At 38.6% G+C, this 15,438-nt stretch overlaps 1 protein-coding gene across 1 annotated transcript in view; it reads left to right on the top strand.

The window, feature by feature from the left end:
* The window catches only part of SCN2B (sodium voltage-gated channel beta subunit 2), a 266,057-nt gene extending 261,417 nt beyond the window's left edge, over window positions 1–4,640 (top strand). Inside the window, exon 5 of the mRNA XM_044080870.1 lies at window positions 4,210–4,640. Within this exon, the coding sequence (XP_043936805.1) occupies window positions 4,210–4,216 (7 nt within the window). The 3' untranslated portion in view covers window positions 4,217–4,640. The remainder of the gene's footprint in view (window positions 1–4,209) is intronic.
* The last annotated feature ends 10,798 nt before the right edge of the window (window positions 4,641–15,438 follow it).

Here is a 15,438-nt window from a genome sequence, read left to right on the forward strand (position 1 = left end):
TAATCCTGCTTAGTACAAAAGGAACCACAGGTTCAGATATTTGACATATGTGCTTGGCTCAGGAACTGGTTGTGCAAAGCTAATCTGTGTGAGATCATGACTGAAAGCCTGTAAGTCAGAATCCTGCCTAAACATTATGTTGCAGTAGTAATCCTGCTCCATATGAGAGGAATTAGAGGTTCAGACCTTCGATGGTGGTGCATGGTTAAGAAGCCAGTTACGTGAAGCTACTATCTGTGAGATTATGTCCAAATGTCTTTAAGTTAGAATTGCCCCCAAACATGACAGTATTACTCCTGCTCAAAATGGGAGAAGCCGCATATTTAGACATTTGGTGTATGTGCTTGGTTGAAAGGAATAATGATGCAAAACAGAAGTGTAACTAGGGAGGGATACGGGGGGACAGCCACACTGGGTACAGGGTGTTAGGTGGAGACAAATATAGGTATTAATTGCTGTACCAGCTTTCAGAAATGAATGCCATTACTGTAATTGCGAACACTACTGAAGTACTTAGTGGATGATATCATAGGAATAGTAAACTGCTTAGTACAATTTCAAGGAGCAGACAGTCACTGACTTAGATTTTTTTTTTTTTGCCTTCAACTCAGAGGGAAGAACTAGGAATTTTTCCTTCTTCTTCTTCTTCTTAGTCTTTGAGAGTTGAGAAGCACCAGATGGGGCAGTGGCACCAGGCACTAGATGAATAAACTATGAATCTGATGTAAATCTACCATTTGTGGGATTATGAATGAAATTTCCAACCTGCTGGCAGACAGATTTGGTGCAAATTTCACCCCCGTCCCTCCCAGACACACTCCAAAGCATCCACTACCTAGCATCTCCAAAGGGCAGGTAATATCTAACCTCTCCAAGGCCAAAAACACAGCCTCAATGGGACCAGATAACATTCCAGGCTGCTTACTAAACAATCTAAAACAAGACCTAGCGAAACTACTTAGCACTCACTTCAACCATAGCCTGAGCACTGGCTTTATTTCAGCAGAGTGGCAAACAACAACAGTAATCCTCTTACACAAAGAGGGTCCATCATCCAACCCTGGGAACTATAGACCCATAAGTCTAACCAGCCTTATCTGCAAGGCCATGGAAAGAATCATCATGGACCTTATTAATAAGGACATAGGCAACCTCCAAACTCTTGACCTGACCCAGTTTAGCTTTGTTAAGGGCAAGTCTTGCTTATTAAACCTAGTGGACTTCTTTGAGAATGTCACCAAAGTCCTGGATGAGGGCAAAGCAGTACATACCGCCTATCTTGACTTGGCCAAAGCCTTCGACACAACCCCCCCACTCAGGTATCATTGAGAAACTTTCTCAGCTGGGGTTTAACCCATACGCCACTAGATGGGTAGCAAACTGACTCACTGACAGAACACATACTGTTGAAGTTGGGGATTCCACCTCCACCAGTAGACCAGTTACCAGTGGTGTACCAGAGGGAACTTTGCTGGGCCCTCTACTATTTGGAATCTATTTCTCAGATGTCCAGGTGAAAGTAGATGGTCTGTGACTTACCAAGTTCGCAAATGACTGGAAACTAGGTGCAATCATTGAGTCCCCCAACATTGTTAACATATTACAAAAAGAGGTGACACAGACTAGTGATTGGTGTCAGAGTCACAGTGTCAAACTAAATGCAAAAAAGTGCATCATTATCTCCTTTGGCAAAGAAGTGGCCCCTGTCAATATACATTATAGATAGTATCCTTCTAAGCTTAAACACAGTGGTGAGCAATTTGGGAACACAGGTTAACAGCAATTTAAACTTTGATCACCATGTCTCCACTGTGGTAATGAAGCCTTCTGCATTGCGCATCTCATAAATAAGGGCATTGCATCGAAGATGAAGGATGCTGTAACTCCTCTATTCTCGATCCTTATTAGACCACTAATTGAGTACAGTGCTCCCTTTTGTATGTACCTCACCAGACACCTGCAACAACTGGAGAGATCTTCTAAGCAAGAAAATTAAGGGCCTCCAAAACATGACCTACATGGAAAAATTGAAAGCCCTGTCTCTATACTCTGTATCCTACAGGCTGCTGAGAGATGACCTGTGCCCGAACTACAGAGCGATCTCTGACCCTGCTAAGAGAAATGCTGCATGTCTGCAAATCAAATGGGACAAGAGTCACTCGCTCCAGAGATCTCAGCATAGCCTGTGACATAAAGAGAATATGTTGGAGAGGCAGATATGCCTCCCAGAGATCACCACTTCTCTGGAATAAACTCCCACTTCATGTGAAGCAGAGCTCCTCAATGACCCTAGTTAAGCGCAACCTTGACAATCAGATGGGAGACTGCAAATTCACCCCAGGGGTGGCACCAATGTCCCTCATGGACAGGGGCAGTCAATGCTAATCACTGATCCACTCTGCTAACAACAACCATCTAACCATGGTCAATTAGGAAAAAAGGATATTACATGGCTAGGCTTGTAAGGCCCTAGGGCTAATAGCCTAGTAACCTCCTATGAACCTATGAAAATCTCTAAGTCAAAATCCTGCTGTAACATAATGGTAGCACTGTTGCAACAGTAATCCTGCTCAGTATGGCTCCATGATAATTTAGACTTTTTTGTGAGTGAATGACAGAACTCCAATCACAAAAGAATAAATGCACAGGAACTCAAGCAGCATTCACAAAAGAAAACTCACAAAAAAGTATTTTATAGTCCCCTCTGTATACCCAAGGATGGGAGGCTGCATCCCCATCCCCATGTGTATAAAAAGACACACAAGATATATATATATATATATATATATATATATATATATATATATATATGGATCTACCTGACTACATCGAAACTTCAAAAGAGCGAAAACGACTTCACCAACGCCAGAAGATCGACAAGGCAGAAGACCGACGGAGGAGAACACCGACGCTGAGAACACTGAGATGGGGAAAGGATATGTGGTAGTGATGGACGTTAGGGTGCGAGTAAGGTAAGTGTGCGATGTTGATGGTGTGTAGGGATAGGGGTGGGATAAGTGAGTTAGGGTTAGGGCGCGGGTTAGGTAAGGGTGCGAGTAAGGTAAGTGTGCGATGTTGGCGGTCTGTAGGGATAGGGGTGGGATAAGTGAGTTAGGGTTAGGGCGCAGGTTAGGTAAGGGTGCAGTAGTGATAGTTTTTGGGTTAGGGGCGGGTTAAGTGAGTTAGGGTTAGGGCGTGGGTTAGGTGAGTGTGCGATAGTGACGGACCTTAGGGTAAGGGTTTGGGTTAGGGTTGTAGATAGTTGTGTATGTATGGGTTAGTGTTGGTTTGTAAGGATTTTGGTGTGCTTGTGTTGTGTGTGTGGGTTTTGGACAGGGGATTTGTTTTGTTTGTTGTTGTGATGTGTCGAGTGTATGCGGTGTCGTGTTTGTGAACTGTCGATCTTCTGGCGTCGGTGAAGTCGTTTTCGCTCTTTTGAAGTTTCGATGTAGTCAGGTAGATCCATACATACATATACATACACACACACACACACACACACACACACACACACACACACACACACACACACACACACACACTTAAATACACACATTGTAACATGATAACTTTTGCATGGGTACAGGAATAACTTTGACATGGGTATGGGAATAATCTCACAAACAGCTAACTAGGCAACATTCTGCTTTAGTCAGTAATGACCTCTTAAACACTAATTACTGTTGTATAAATTAAGGTATCCAGTCCAAAGCCGTTTAGGAAGTTAGTTCCTCATCTTGAAGGATCACCTAAAAGGAAGACAATAAAGGTGTTAAGAATGTTACCCCATTCAGGGATCCTTCATGAAGTATACCTACTGGAGTGCTTATAACAGAGAACTTTAACTGAGATCTGAACAAGTCCTATGGTCAGATCATTTTGGAGACAGCCCACTTATTGGAGAGGATGCATGGTCTGTGAAAGAACTGCAGGCCAAAGGGTGGTATTTTGTTTTGATTGTTTGAAATTGGGAAGCCAAGAATAGATGTTATTTTTGTTTGATGTGTACAGTGAACCTGTTCATAACTCAGTGCTGCCAGGGTTCATGAATAAAAATGATAAAATATACAATGTTTTCTGGCTGCAGTCAGTGGTTAATGTGAGTAATATAGTGTTTTAGTTGTTTCAGGCAGCACAAAGTTGCAGGTGTGTCTATGCATTGTCTTCCTTTCTTATTTACACCTTTTCTTATGATTCTTCTCATCCCAGGCAGTAATAATCTGGATCCGGAAAATGAGCCACAATAGAAGATTTGTTGGTGCAGCAGAATGAAACGGCAGCAAGCTTTTGTGATGACAATTCAGAAGACATAAAATCCCCACATACCTTTTTTGTGCTGGTCCATATGTTTTTGAGTTATACAATTTTAAGACTTCCAGCTTTCTATATGGCATAACCTTTGGTCCTGAGATTTTGGTCTCAGCTTGCCAGGACAACTGTAGAATTTTTATTCATTTGTAAATTATTGGTCACAAACAGACTCTCAACTTTAAAGAGAGATATGCATGATATACCTTTACTCTCTGTTTCTTAGGGAGCAGGCTTTATAAGATATCTCCCAGCATGCTTTAGGGGATCTTCTGGCAGTTTTGTAAACTGTGCCAATGCATGTGGTCTTAAAGAAGTCATTTAGAAAAGGACTTGTGTTCAGAAAATGGTCATTCTGCTTCAGATGTAGAAGCAATTTTGTCTCAACAGGTGATGTATTTTATATGGTATAATGTCAGTATTATGTACTTTTTTATGAACTGTAGGCTTTCTCATTGAACAGTGCAGTAACTTCTTTACAGCTGCTGGCACAATCTGTGTACATGTATGTCCGTATGTGTGGGTGTCCTGGGAAATGCATGGTATAGAATGGTCTTATTACAAACATGACGAGGGAGATGTAGGGAGTGTGGCTCTCTTCCAGGATGTATCATACTCACAGTCTATGCCTTGTACCATTATAGCAGAAATGCATGTATACATTTATAGAGTCTATTTTAATGTTATTATTTACTCTTTGTCTTATACATGGCACAATCCTATAAGCTACAGAAATGACACAGTATAGTGATGCTTTGTAGCCAGTTGTCACACCATTTCAAGCTATAGGAAAGTATACCCACATGTGCAGTACACATGGAGTAATTAATTCATTCAAGAGAGAGTGTTGGACCAATATTATATTCATGCAGTGCAGTTTGTAATCACCTCTAGAACTTATAAGTATGCAAAACAACTTTTACTGAAAGTGATATGAATACAGTGTTAGGTTTTTTAAATGTTTTTCAAGGGATTATTAATCTATTTTCATAGAGTGGAAAATACATTATTCTGCCGTAGGGCTGATGGCACTGCCATTTCGAGAGGGGAATATGGGGGTGGTGATAATGCTTAGACACCATCATTGAAACATTAATCACAAAGCACTGGAATAAGTATGGACAGTTAAAAATTCTGCTTTTCATTTTTAAACAGAGTAAAAATAAAATAAAAATGACTCACTACAATGATATAACAAAGAAAATAGATGTTAATTCCCCCATTCTCTTCTGAAAGTTGTCTCACCCATTCACAATTTTTTCAAATTTCACTCTCAGAATTTGTTGATCTGTTTTGCAAGGGATCTTATCAGGTTTTTTTTCAGGTAATACATCTTAGTTTAAGGGCAGGAATGCTTTCAGTCTAAAAAGATTATTGACAGGGTATGCTGCATAAGTGTGCAGCATAGAAGCTAATATTAAATAACATATTTTCCAAAGATTTTTCTACAGCAGTTTCATAATATTTCAAACCAAACATACTATACAAGTAATATATTCACTAACTACAGATGCTTAGAACACAGTATCACAAGACCATTGTTTTCACCTTTCAAGGCGGCCTCTTACTTCAAAACCATGTTTTACCTAATTCCATTTTCCTTAAACCTGCAAATCAGCCTTGATTGTTGCTTATTCAGTTACAACTTTTATGAATGGCTGGTCTTAAAAATCATCTGCAGCATTTTACTAAAAACTTTGGTCTTCGAAAATGTTTGTATGCATTATCAAGCTTGCAAACACTATTTAAAACTCCCACCAAACATGGACGATAACTTTCCTCTGTCCCCGCATTAATATTAATGTGTTACCTCATTATTCACACAAGCAGTACTTAGGCTTATTTGTAATACATACAGAATCGTAGAGCAAGTTATGTAATTGACATCATATTAAAACTCAGAGTTTGTTAATTAATTACGTAATTTTGTTACAATACTATATATGTATATGTATGTATATGTATGTGTATATATATATATTACTTAGGCTTATTTGTAATACATACAGAATCGTAGAGCAAGTTATGTAATTGACATCATATTAAAACTCAGAGTTTGTTAATTAATTACGTAATTTTGTTACAATACTATATATGTATATGTATGTATATGTATGTGTATATATATATTTTGCCAGTTTTAACCCCCTTCCCTGCATTTACCTTCACATATCTGACTTTATCTGCTCCTGTCATTACGTTTCTTTAAAGGTTTAGATGATGAGACCTCTCCATTCCACACAATTTTTTAGAAGAAGTCTGCCTGTATTACAAGTTATTTTGCATGGTCCTCAAGTTATTAGGTCAGTGAGTACCGAACGAGCAACTGCACAGAGATTGTTTGTTCTGTTACGTAGGGGGGTTGGTTACTTCTCATGCTGAACAAAGCTGGCCATCCAATATTTTATATTTATAATTTATTTATAATTTTATAATATTTTATACTGTATTGTATTGTGTGTAGTGAGCATATACAATCTTTAGTGAGTTTAGAGTGTTTCTATACTATAGAATGGTAAAATCATGTCTTACACTCTGCACACTGTAAAACAACACTTTGATAAAGGAGGGCCAAACTGTATACAGATAAACAGTATACAATTATACACTACAGTTCAGATGTGTAGTCTCCTCTTAAGGATGGAAGCTAACCATTGCTAAAACAAAGTAATAATTTTAATTTAATAATGACGTTAGTTGCCAGTGGGATCATACATTATAGCTGGTTGTGACTAGTTTGCTGAGTACTCTTTTGGAAATGTAATCCAACATCAGGATGGTTGTTTTAAATACTGCTGTCTGAGCAGATGCAACAGATGCTGTGCTAAAGCTATGCTTGGGTGAGCCAAAACACTGAGGAATTGTCTGTATGATAATTGCTGTCCTATGACATGGGCTATACCTATGAAAGTGACCATCTCCCATTACATACCTAGCATACTCTGCCAGCAGTCTTTTGTTTCAGCATGCAGTGTGGCAGTGAGACAGCATGGATTGAATCTATGCCATGGCCTTGCAAGTGCTATTTTCCATTCAGCACTTAGCAAATAATCCACCATAACTAAGTAAATGTGACCTTGTATACTACTATCCTGTATGACTTACAGTGACACTACAACTCCAGCTGAAGAATGCTAGTACAGTCTCATGCTGTAAAAACAGTCTCTTATCATTGAGGATTCTGGCTAGGCTTATAAATGCCTTCGGGCAGATAGCCTAGTACCTACCTATGAGCCTATGAGTCATATCAGTATGCATAATGGCTGTGCACACACATACAAAACTACGAACACAGGTCTGAGAACAGTCAAACTCATCACAGGTTGACTTATTATACAAACCGGTAATGCCTGTACTTCCCCAAATGCACAATAGGCAACTTGTACAGTTCCCCAAAAGCTGGGATGGGAGATAGTTCCTTTGTCCTGCAAAATGCAGCCTCTAGAATGTATATTCTGCCTCCTTCCCCATGTGATTGCATATTTCTGCCCCTACATAAGCTGGGACACAAACACAGGGGATCCATTGCCCTTGTGGAGTATTGCCTAAGAGCAGCACGTTCTGTCACTACTCCTGTGTATAATGGCTAAATCATAGACAATAACCCCATCTCCAAGAGGGGTAAATCCAGGCTGGACAAGATGCAAAGACACTGTTTGTAGGTGAGGGCCTGCAATTCGCCTGTCCAGCCCATTTATCCTTGAAAGATTACCCTGTTTTTCTTGGATTGTACTGTGAACGTGTCCTTTACCTGAACTTCAGAGTTATGTAATGACTGTACTATTTGCAGTGTTTGTCTCATACAGATTATGCAGCTCACTGGCACTCCTTTTAATGTACTGCTCCACTCTGAGACTACTATAGCTTGTAATCTCAAGGCAGATGACCGGGACACCTTAGAACTCATTATTTGAGCTATCCCTTTGTAAGCAGCAGGAGGCAGTAGCTGTCATTCACCTTTGATCACAAACCCTTAGTATGTTTCCACAGGTACAGTACAGAGCTGGCATAGACATGTTGGAGGTGTGGGTTTGTGTAGTGTGACATGAGAAGATCCAAAGATTATCAAACATCACTAAAGAGAAACATTCTCTAAATCCATCATACATTCTGGGACCTATGGGTTTGTGCTCCATACTATAGTCTTTGAGGAAAAGGAGATAACAGTGGTGAAAATCGTATTGAAAATATCACAGAAAATTTAAAAGAAACGTGAAAATTGTTTAATACTATTTAATATTATTTTCCTCTGTTAAGCTTACACCACTGAAACACGAAGCTATCAGACATTTTAATACACAAAAGTATGCATGTCTTAATCTTCTAGAGACTGGCCAGATGAATTTAGACAGAATAAAAATATTAAACTGGATGCTAGACTCATCCTCTAAGCATTTGCAGTTCTGTCAAGTACGGTGTTAGGCATTCTTATAGTGAACCCAGCAAACACTATCTAGATCTGTATACAGACGATTGCATTCGTTTGACCTGAAACCAAGCAAGCAGTAATGCCCCACAGGGTGGGCATTATGAGGGAATTAACGCATGACCAGGGGCTGTTGTGCAGCCTGATGCTGCAGGTGGGTGGCCTTAATACCCCTGGAAGGGTGTTAATTCCCTGATAACACTCACTTTGGAGGGAATTATTGCACTTAGAAAATGGAATGTCTGTTAAATTTTGTATGTGTATTTTTATTACTATATACTTTTTAATATATTTTGATGTAAGATAGTTCCTCCAGATAATGTTTCAAACCTTATCTAGCATATGTAATTGTTGGAAGAAGTATTTTACACACAAAATATGTAAAAATGTAATGTCTGCACACATATGCACACACACAGTTTTAGAAACAGAGATAGATACACATATATATATATATATATATATATAAGCACACACACACACACACACACACACACACGCGCGCGCGCGCGTATTTTGAGCAGTTGCAGCCATTTTGTTTAGTTAGTACACCACAGATGTCTTCTTCTGATAAAATGAATGAAAAAAATCATAAAATGTAAGCTATTGCAACCCCCATGCCTCTTAACAGTCCTTGATTTTGCTGCATAGATCTGCTCTGTCCCTCACAGAATGTCAGATTTGCTGGTAAATCACTAAGGATAAAAGTCAGTCAATAATGCCAGACATTAGAGTCTCAAAGTTCTTATTGTTTAGGCACTGCATGCTCAGGGACTGCTTGCTGCAGTCAAATTGTCCCTGTCAGTGTGTTTGTCTGTCTGTCTCTTTTTCTTTCTTGCTGCCACTGTTGATGTTTTTCTCTCTCTCTCTCTCATCCTGAGATGCATATACACACACACACACACACACACACACACACACACACACACACACACACACACACACACACACACACACACACACACACACACACACACACACACGCACACACATTACTTTTTTTTTATTTTATTTTACACTCAGTAAACAGTAAAGTCACATTTAGGGAGCCTGAAAAAAGGCAGCTGTTTTATTTATTTTTTGTCTGAATTTCACAGCAGCTTAATATACTTCCGTGAAGCGGTGGACTTTTTTTTTTTAATCAGGCATTACTCGTACATTAATGCCCTATTGGAGAACTTTATTATCCAATTAAGATGAAGATGTATGCTTCACTCATTCTCTAACCTTTCTCTTTACAAACATGTAAGTATTATTCTTCCTGTTTAAAGTGCTGCCCATATTCTGAAGGTTTACATGTCCCAGTGAGGTGATAGCAAATATGGTTCCTTCAGTAGGTGCAGCGGTTAGCGTTGTCGCCTCACAGCAAGAAGTTCTCCCGTTCGATTCTCGGCTGGAGCGCCTTCTGTTTGGAGCCTGCATGTCCCCCCCACGGTCGAGTAACATTTAAAAGCATGCAGGTAGGTGCATGCGTGAATGGGTGTGCCTTCTTTGAAGGTTGGGTGTCGGGCTGGCAACACGGCACAGTAAAATTCCACTGCCAATCATTAGCGGACTGGAGTGACGACTGTGACAACCCCTAACCGGGAAAAGCAGAAAGACATTAGTTTAGTAGCAGAGCCTAGTGCCTGTATCATGTAACACATTCAGCACACAAAGCCTAAGTGCTCCCATATAAAATGTAGTAGGTAAGCTCTGCCTCAGACCAATGGTTTATGTTAGATTCAGGCCTGAAATCAGGAAATGAATGACTTATTAATTTTATTTATTTTACTGGTTTGTTTTTCCAATAAAAGGGAGAGCCAATAAAATAATATTTTGGTTATAGAAAATGTGTTCATTAGGTTAAAATAAGAATACAGTTTTTTAGTTCTAAATGTCTAGCCAAAAATATGCCAATATTCACAGATTTAGTAGCTTTCAAAAAGTTGATAGAGAATAAAGTCATATTTCCTTATGGATTCACATAGTCTCAGGTATACTTCCACAGATAGTTCAACAATGTATACATGGGTTTCCAATTATTTATTCAACACACCAGAAAACATACATTGAGCGCTTGATCTTTCGCTAGTTGCTGATGTCACAGTTACTTTGGTTCTGACATCACTGCATCTTTGATTCTAGTATAACCATGTCATTGTGTGTTAATCTGTTAAACTGTTTAGGCATGTGCTCTTTGCAGGGGTGACCAAGGGATTAGCTCACTCATACAAATCAACTAACAGAACTTATGGGAATCAGACATGCAACTGTAAGATGGAGCTCTTCAGAAACTCAGAGCTTAACCATCTGAGCTAAATTGCTAGAAAACCATGCATGGCTCATGGTTTCCATGTCACTGTTTCCTGAACACTTCAGTAGCTCAAGTTGCTTTTGTTTCCTTCCACTCTTATGTCTCAGAAAGCAAGTGTCTGTCATCTCACTGAGATGTCATAGTATGCTTGTTTTAATGTAACTCTGGTTTTGACACCATGGTGTATTTGTTTGTAATGTCCTAGTATGTTTTCTTTTAATGTAAAACATGTTTGGTTCTGATGTCAGTGTTCTGATTTTGGCATTGTGTATGTTTCTTACATCATATTTGGTTCTGATATTAGAGTATGACTCTTTATGAAGTTGCAGTACATCAGTTGCTGTCATCATGGCATGTTTATTTCTTTTATCATATGTGCATTTTGTTCTCATATCACAGATGGTTTCAGACCAGTCGAGTCTGATACTTGGGTAATTACTATATCAAGCAGAAAACACTGTCTGCTGCAATTACACCTGAAATAAAACAGGTGCAGTCTCTTTAAAAAGTTATACCTCAGAAATGAAAGAGGGAATACACCAAAATTAAGGAAGAAAAATTATTAATGTGTTTAATTTTGTTGAGCAGCTAAGTCCCATTGGGCCTATAGCCCCTTTCCAGGGAACAGCTGAAGTATTATTTCCATAGATTAATTATTATCTACATAATGTGTCTTAAACCCACGGTGGGGGTGCTTCGATAGCGTTGTCGCCTCACAGTAAGACGCTGTCCGGTTCGATTCTCTGCTAGAGCATCTTCTGCGTGGAGATATGCATGAATGGGCGTACCTTCATTGAAGGTTGTGCATTAGGGCTGGTAATTCGGCACGTAAAAATCAACTACCAGTCATTAGCGGACCGGAGTTCCACTGTGGCGACCCCTAACCGGGAAAAGCCGAAAGACACAACAACAAAAAAAAAATGCGTCTTAAATGTTTGCCCTGTGAACTTGAAATGTTTTATTTACAACTTACCTGTTGAGTAATTTATTTTTGGTTACTCAGTTCAAAATTAGTGATGTTCAAATATACACTGTGAAGTCAGTTTGTTATCTTCCATTTGTGAAGTCTAAGTATATTTAGTTTTATGTTAAGCTGGTACATCCAACTAGCAGAATCTATTTACACTAAAAGCTTAGGGAAAAAATGCTTCATTTTTTCAGTATGATCAACAAAATTATTCTTATGAAGAGCAGACAGGATATGAGTATCTTAGACATCCAAATATACACGTGTATCCTCTCTCTCTCTCTCTCTATATATATATATATATATATATATATATATATATATATATATATAAAATATGTGTGCATATCTATATGGGTCCCTTTCAGAAGCTTGGGTTATCAGAAACCTGAAAGTTTCCGAAAAATCAAAGCTTTAGAATGGAGATTGTGGCACAGTGAAGACTGGGGAATTTACCTTTTTCCCCATTGTAGTGTGATCTCGGAGTTGGTATATATAATATGCAGGGGGCGTGGAGGGTGCAGGGGGCTTTCCTCTTCAAAAACTTAGAAAAAAGGTAGATTTTTGTTGTTTTTTGAAGTTCGAGTTTTCGGTAACTTGATCATATTGTCTCAACAATACGAATTTTGGGTTTCTGTAAGTTTGAGCTTTTGAGACCCATATATATTTATAAATATCACATATTTATATCATGAATACACACACACACACACACACACACACACACACACACACACACACACACACACACACACACACACACACACACACACACAAAGAGTTAACTAAAAGTTCATGAGTAAAAACAATATCAAATCTTATGTACATTATATGAAGGAGTTCTGAAAAGATGCAGTCAGCTACACTAGCACTTTACAAGAGTAAAGGCTGCAAAATTTATAAAGTGCAAAATGATTATTGGTTTTAAAGGTGGCAAACATGATTGCTGGGGATAATCTGAAAAGAGGAAAAACAAAGTGGAGAAGTTAATAGCTGAAAAAGTTAAAACAGATAAACAACAGAGGGAGTTTTAATACTGGGGAATAAGTAGTTTTAAGAATACAAACCAACTCTGCATTTAGCTCAAGCAAGCCTAAGTCACATGGCAAATGCAGACTGGATACCATGTTATCTGAGTTTTGGGGCAGTTATAAATTATAAGGACTAGGTTTAGAGGATTTGAGATGGATATGAGCAATATAAACCATAGGCTTTGCTACCATCCAGCTTAATATGCAATCAAGATGGACACGGCACTTGATTGTACTTTATCTGTAAGTCATGTGCCTGTAGCTTTTAAGGAAAAATAAATCAAAATAATCGGATTAGTCAGAAAGTGCATTGTGTGATTCATATTTCGTATAGAAGTGTAGAGTTCTATAAAATATTAGGTCTTCTGGTATCTATATCTCATAATATAATATTATCATCCCATCAACCACTGTAATAAGTTGTAACTGCCAAGAGCTCTGCAGTATTTCACCCATTCACTGAATAGCAGCCAAGTTGTATGGCATGCCTTTTATTAACAAAAGTAATGTCTGACAATCCAAAAATGCATTACATATGAAAATGTACAAAGCATAACTCATATTCTTTGGCTTTTTTCTTGTATCTTTCCTTCATATACATATTCAATACAGCACTGGTACGTGAACTTTACAAACCACAATCAGTATTGGGGAACTGTACGCATAGTCAGATTTGCTGTTGTAATCTGTGGTTCAATAACTAACTGGTATTTAAAGAAAATATGAAGTTTCCCAATCCCAGGGAATTCTCATTTAACAACATTTCATAGAGTTCAGTATTCCATCCTGGTGTTTTCTGAGAATACTCTTAGAAGGGCTAACTGAAGTAATCCCTGGACAGAATTATTTGTACATCTCATGGATCAAATATTTTAATACTCTGATTAAATTTTATATTATAGTCCCAAACTAATAAATTAATACATCAACCAAGTTTGTCTGGATTAATTCTTTAACTGTGTCAAAGTTTTAGACATCTGTACAATCAAAATCCTTTCAATTTGACTTGTGTTAGAAATGAAATGACCAGCTGCGAACTCAGATTGAGCAGTGTGGGTTAACTTTGATAATTTGTCTTTAATGTCTAGGGACATGCAGCAATTAAAATCCATAGTTTCTTATTGGAGTGATTTATTTTTCATGCCTTAAAGCCCAACACACAGGAGGTTCTAGAAATCACTCAGAATAATCCGAACTAATGTAACTAGTATGATTAACCTGAACCTCTTTTAATGGGACATTTCGTTAACACAAATGTAGCAACTTTTTCAGAATCAGAATGAAGCACTGCAACTTCTAGTGTAACATTGTTTCCATGGACAACATATAGGGAAAATTGTATCCATCCCACAAAGGAATGGTGCAGAAAGGCTGAACCAACTGGGCACCAGGGGAGTAAAACAGGGTAAGCAAAGACAGTGGGGTGACAGCTGTGCTCATCGTACACATACACTGGTTCTCTTTGCTTTGATATTAACTCTGTCAACTTATTAGCATCGCTAAAGATGAGTCTGTATTTAACATTAAAAAAATTGGATCTACCTTTATTCCAGGTCACTTCTCAGCAAGTACCTTTATGTATGACCATAGTTTCTGGCAGATAGTGCTGAGGATTAGGGCTTGAAGCTGTCAACGAGCATCTTTCTATAGTCTAGAGTTTGATTAACTCACTCTCCATTGGTTTACTCTGTAAATCTGACAAAGTCACTATCACATTACACCTGTATGGTCATTAAAAGGGAATAATTGTGTCCTGTGGGCTTAGGTTCTCTTTGGAATCTCGAAATACTGAAATTTCAAATTTCAGTATTTCAAGACCAAATTGTTGAATCTGCAGTTGCGAGAAACTGCAGAACATCGAAGCCGAAAATGTCGATCCCACAGTACTGATGACACGTTAAGTAAGTGTTATGTTTTTTAAGGGTTTTGGGGAGGGTTTGTGTATATGTGGGGGTGTTGGGGAGTGTTAGGTGTGGGTTAAGGTAGGTAGGTAAGAGTGTGCGTGTGTCACTGTTGAGAGTGCTGGTGTTTGTATGTATGTGAGATGTGTTTGTGCAAGGAGGGTGTAGAATGTGTGGTGGTGAGTTTCTGTCTTTCGGTGTTTAGTGCGGCCTCTGAGTTAGTATATATAAGTAGTGGGGGTGGGGGGTGCAGGGGGCTTGTCCACCTGCTTATAGGAAGGGTAGGTGTGTGTGTTTGTTTTGTTGTGTTCGTGTGTGTTGTTTTGCTTTGTTGTAGTGTCAGGAGGTAGGTGTATTTGTGTTTGTATGTCTGGTGTAATGTTTTGTTTATGTTCGCAGTTTTGAATTTCGCTGTTTTGGTTTTCAGGTTTGTGAGTTTTCTGCTTTATAGTCTCGAGATACTGAAATTCGATATGTCAGTATTTCAAGATTATAAAGTGAATGAATAA

Source organism: Protopterus annectens, chromosome 8.part0 (assembly GCF_019279795.1).
Source record: "Protopterus annectens isolate FY-2018-M chromosome 8.part0, PAN1.0, whole genome shotgun sequence".
NCBI classification, from domain to species: domain Eukaryota; kingdom Metazoa; phylum Chordata; order Ceratodontiformes; family Protopteridae; genus Protopterus; species Protopterus annectens.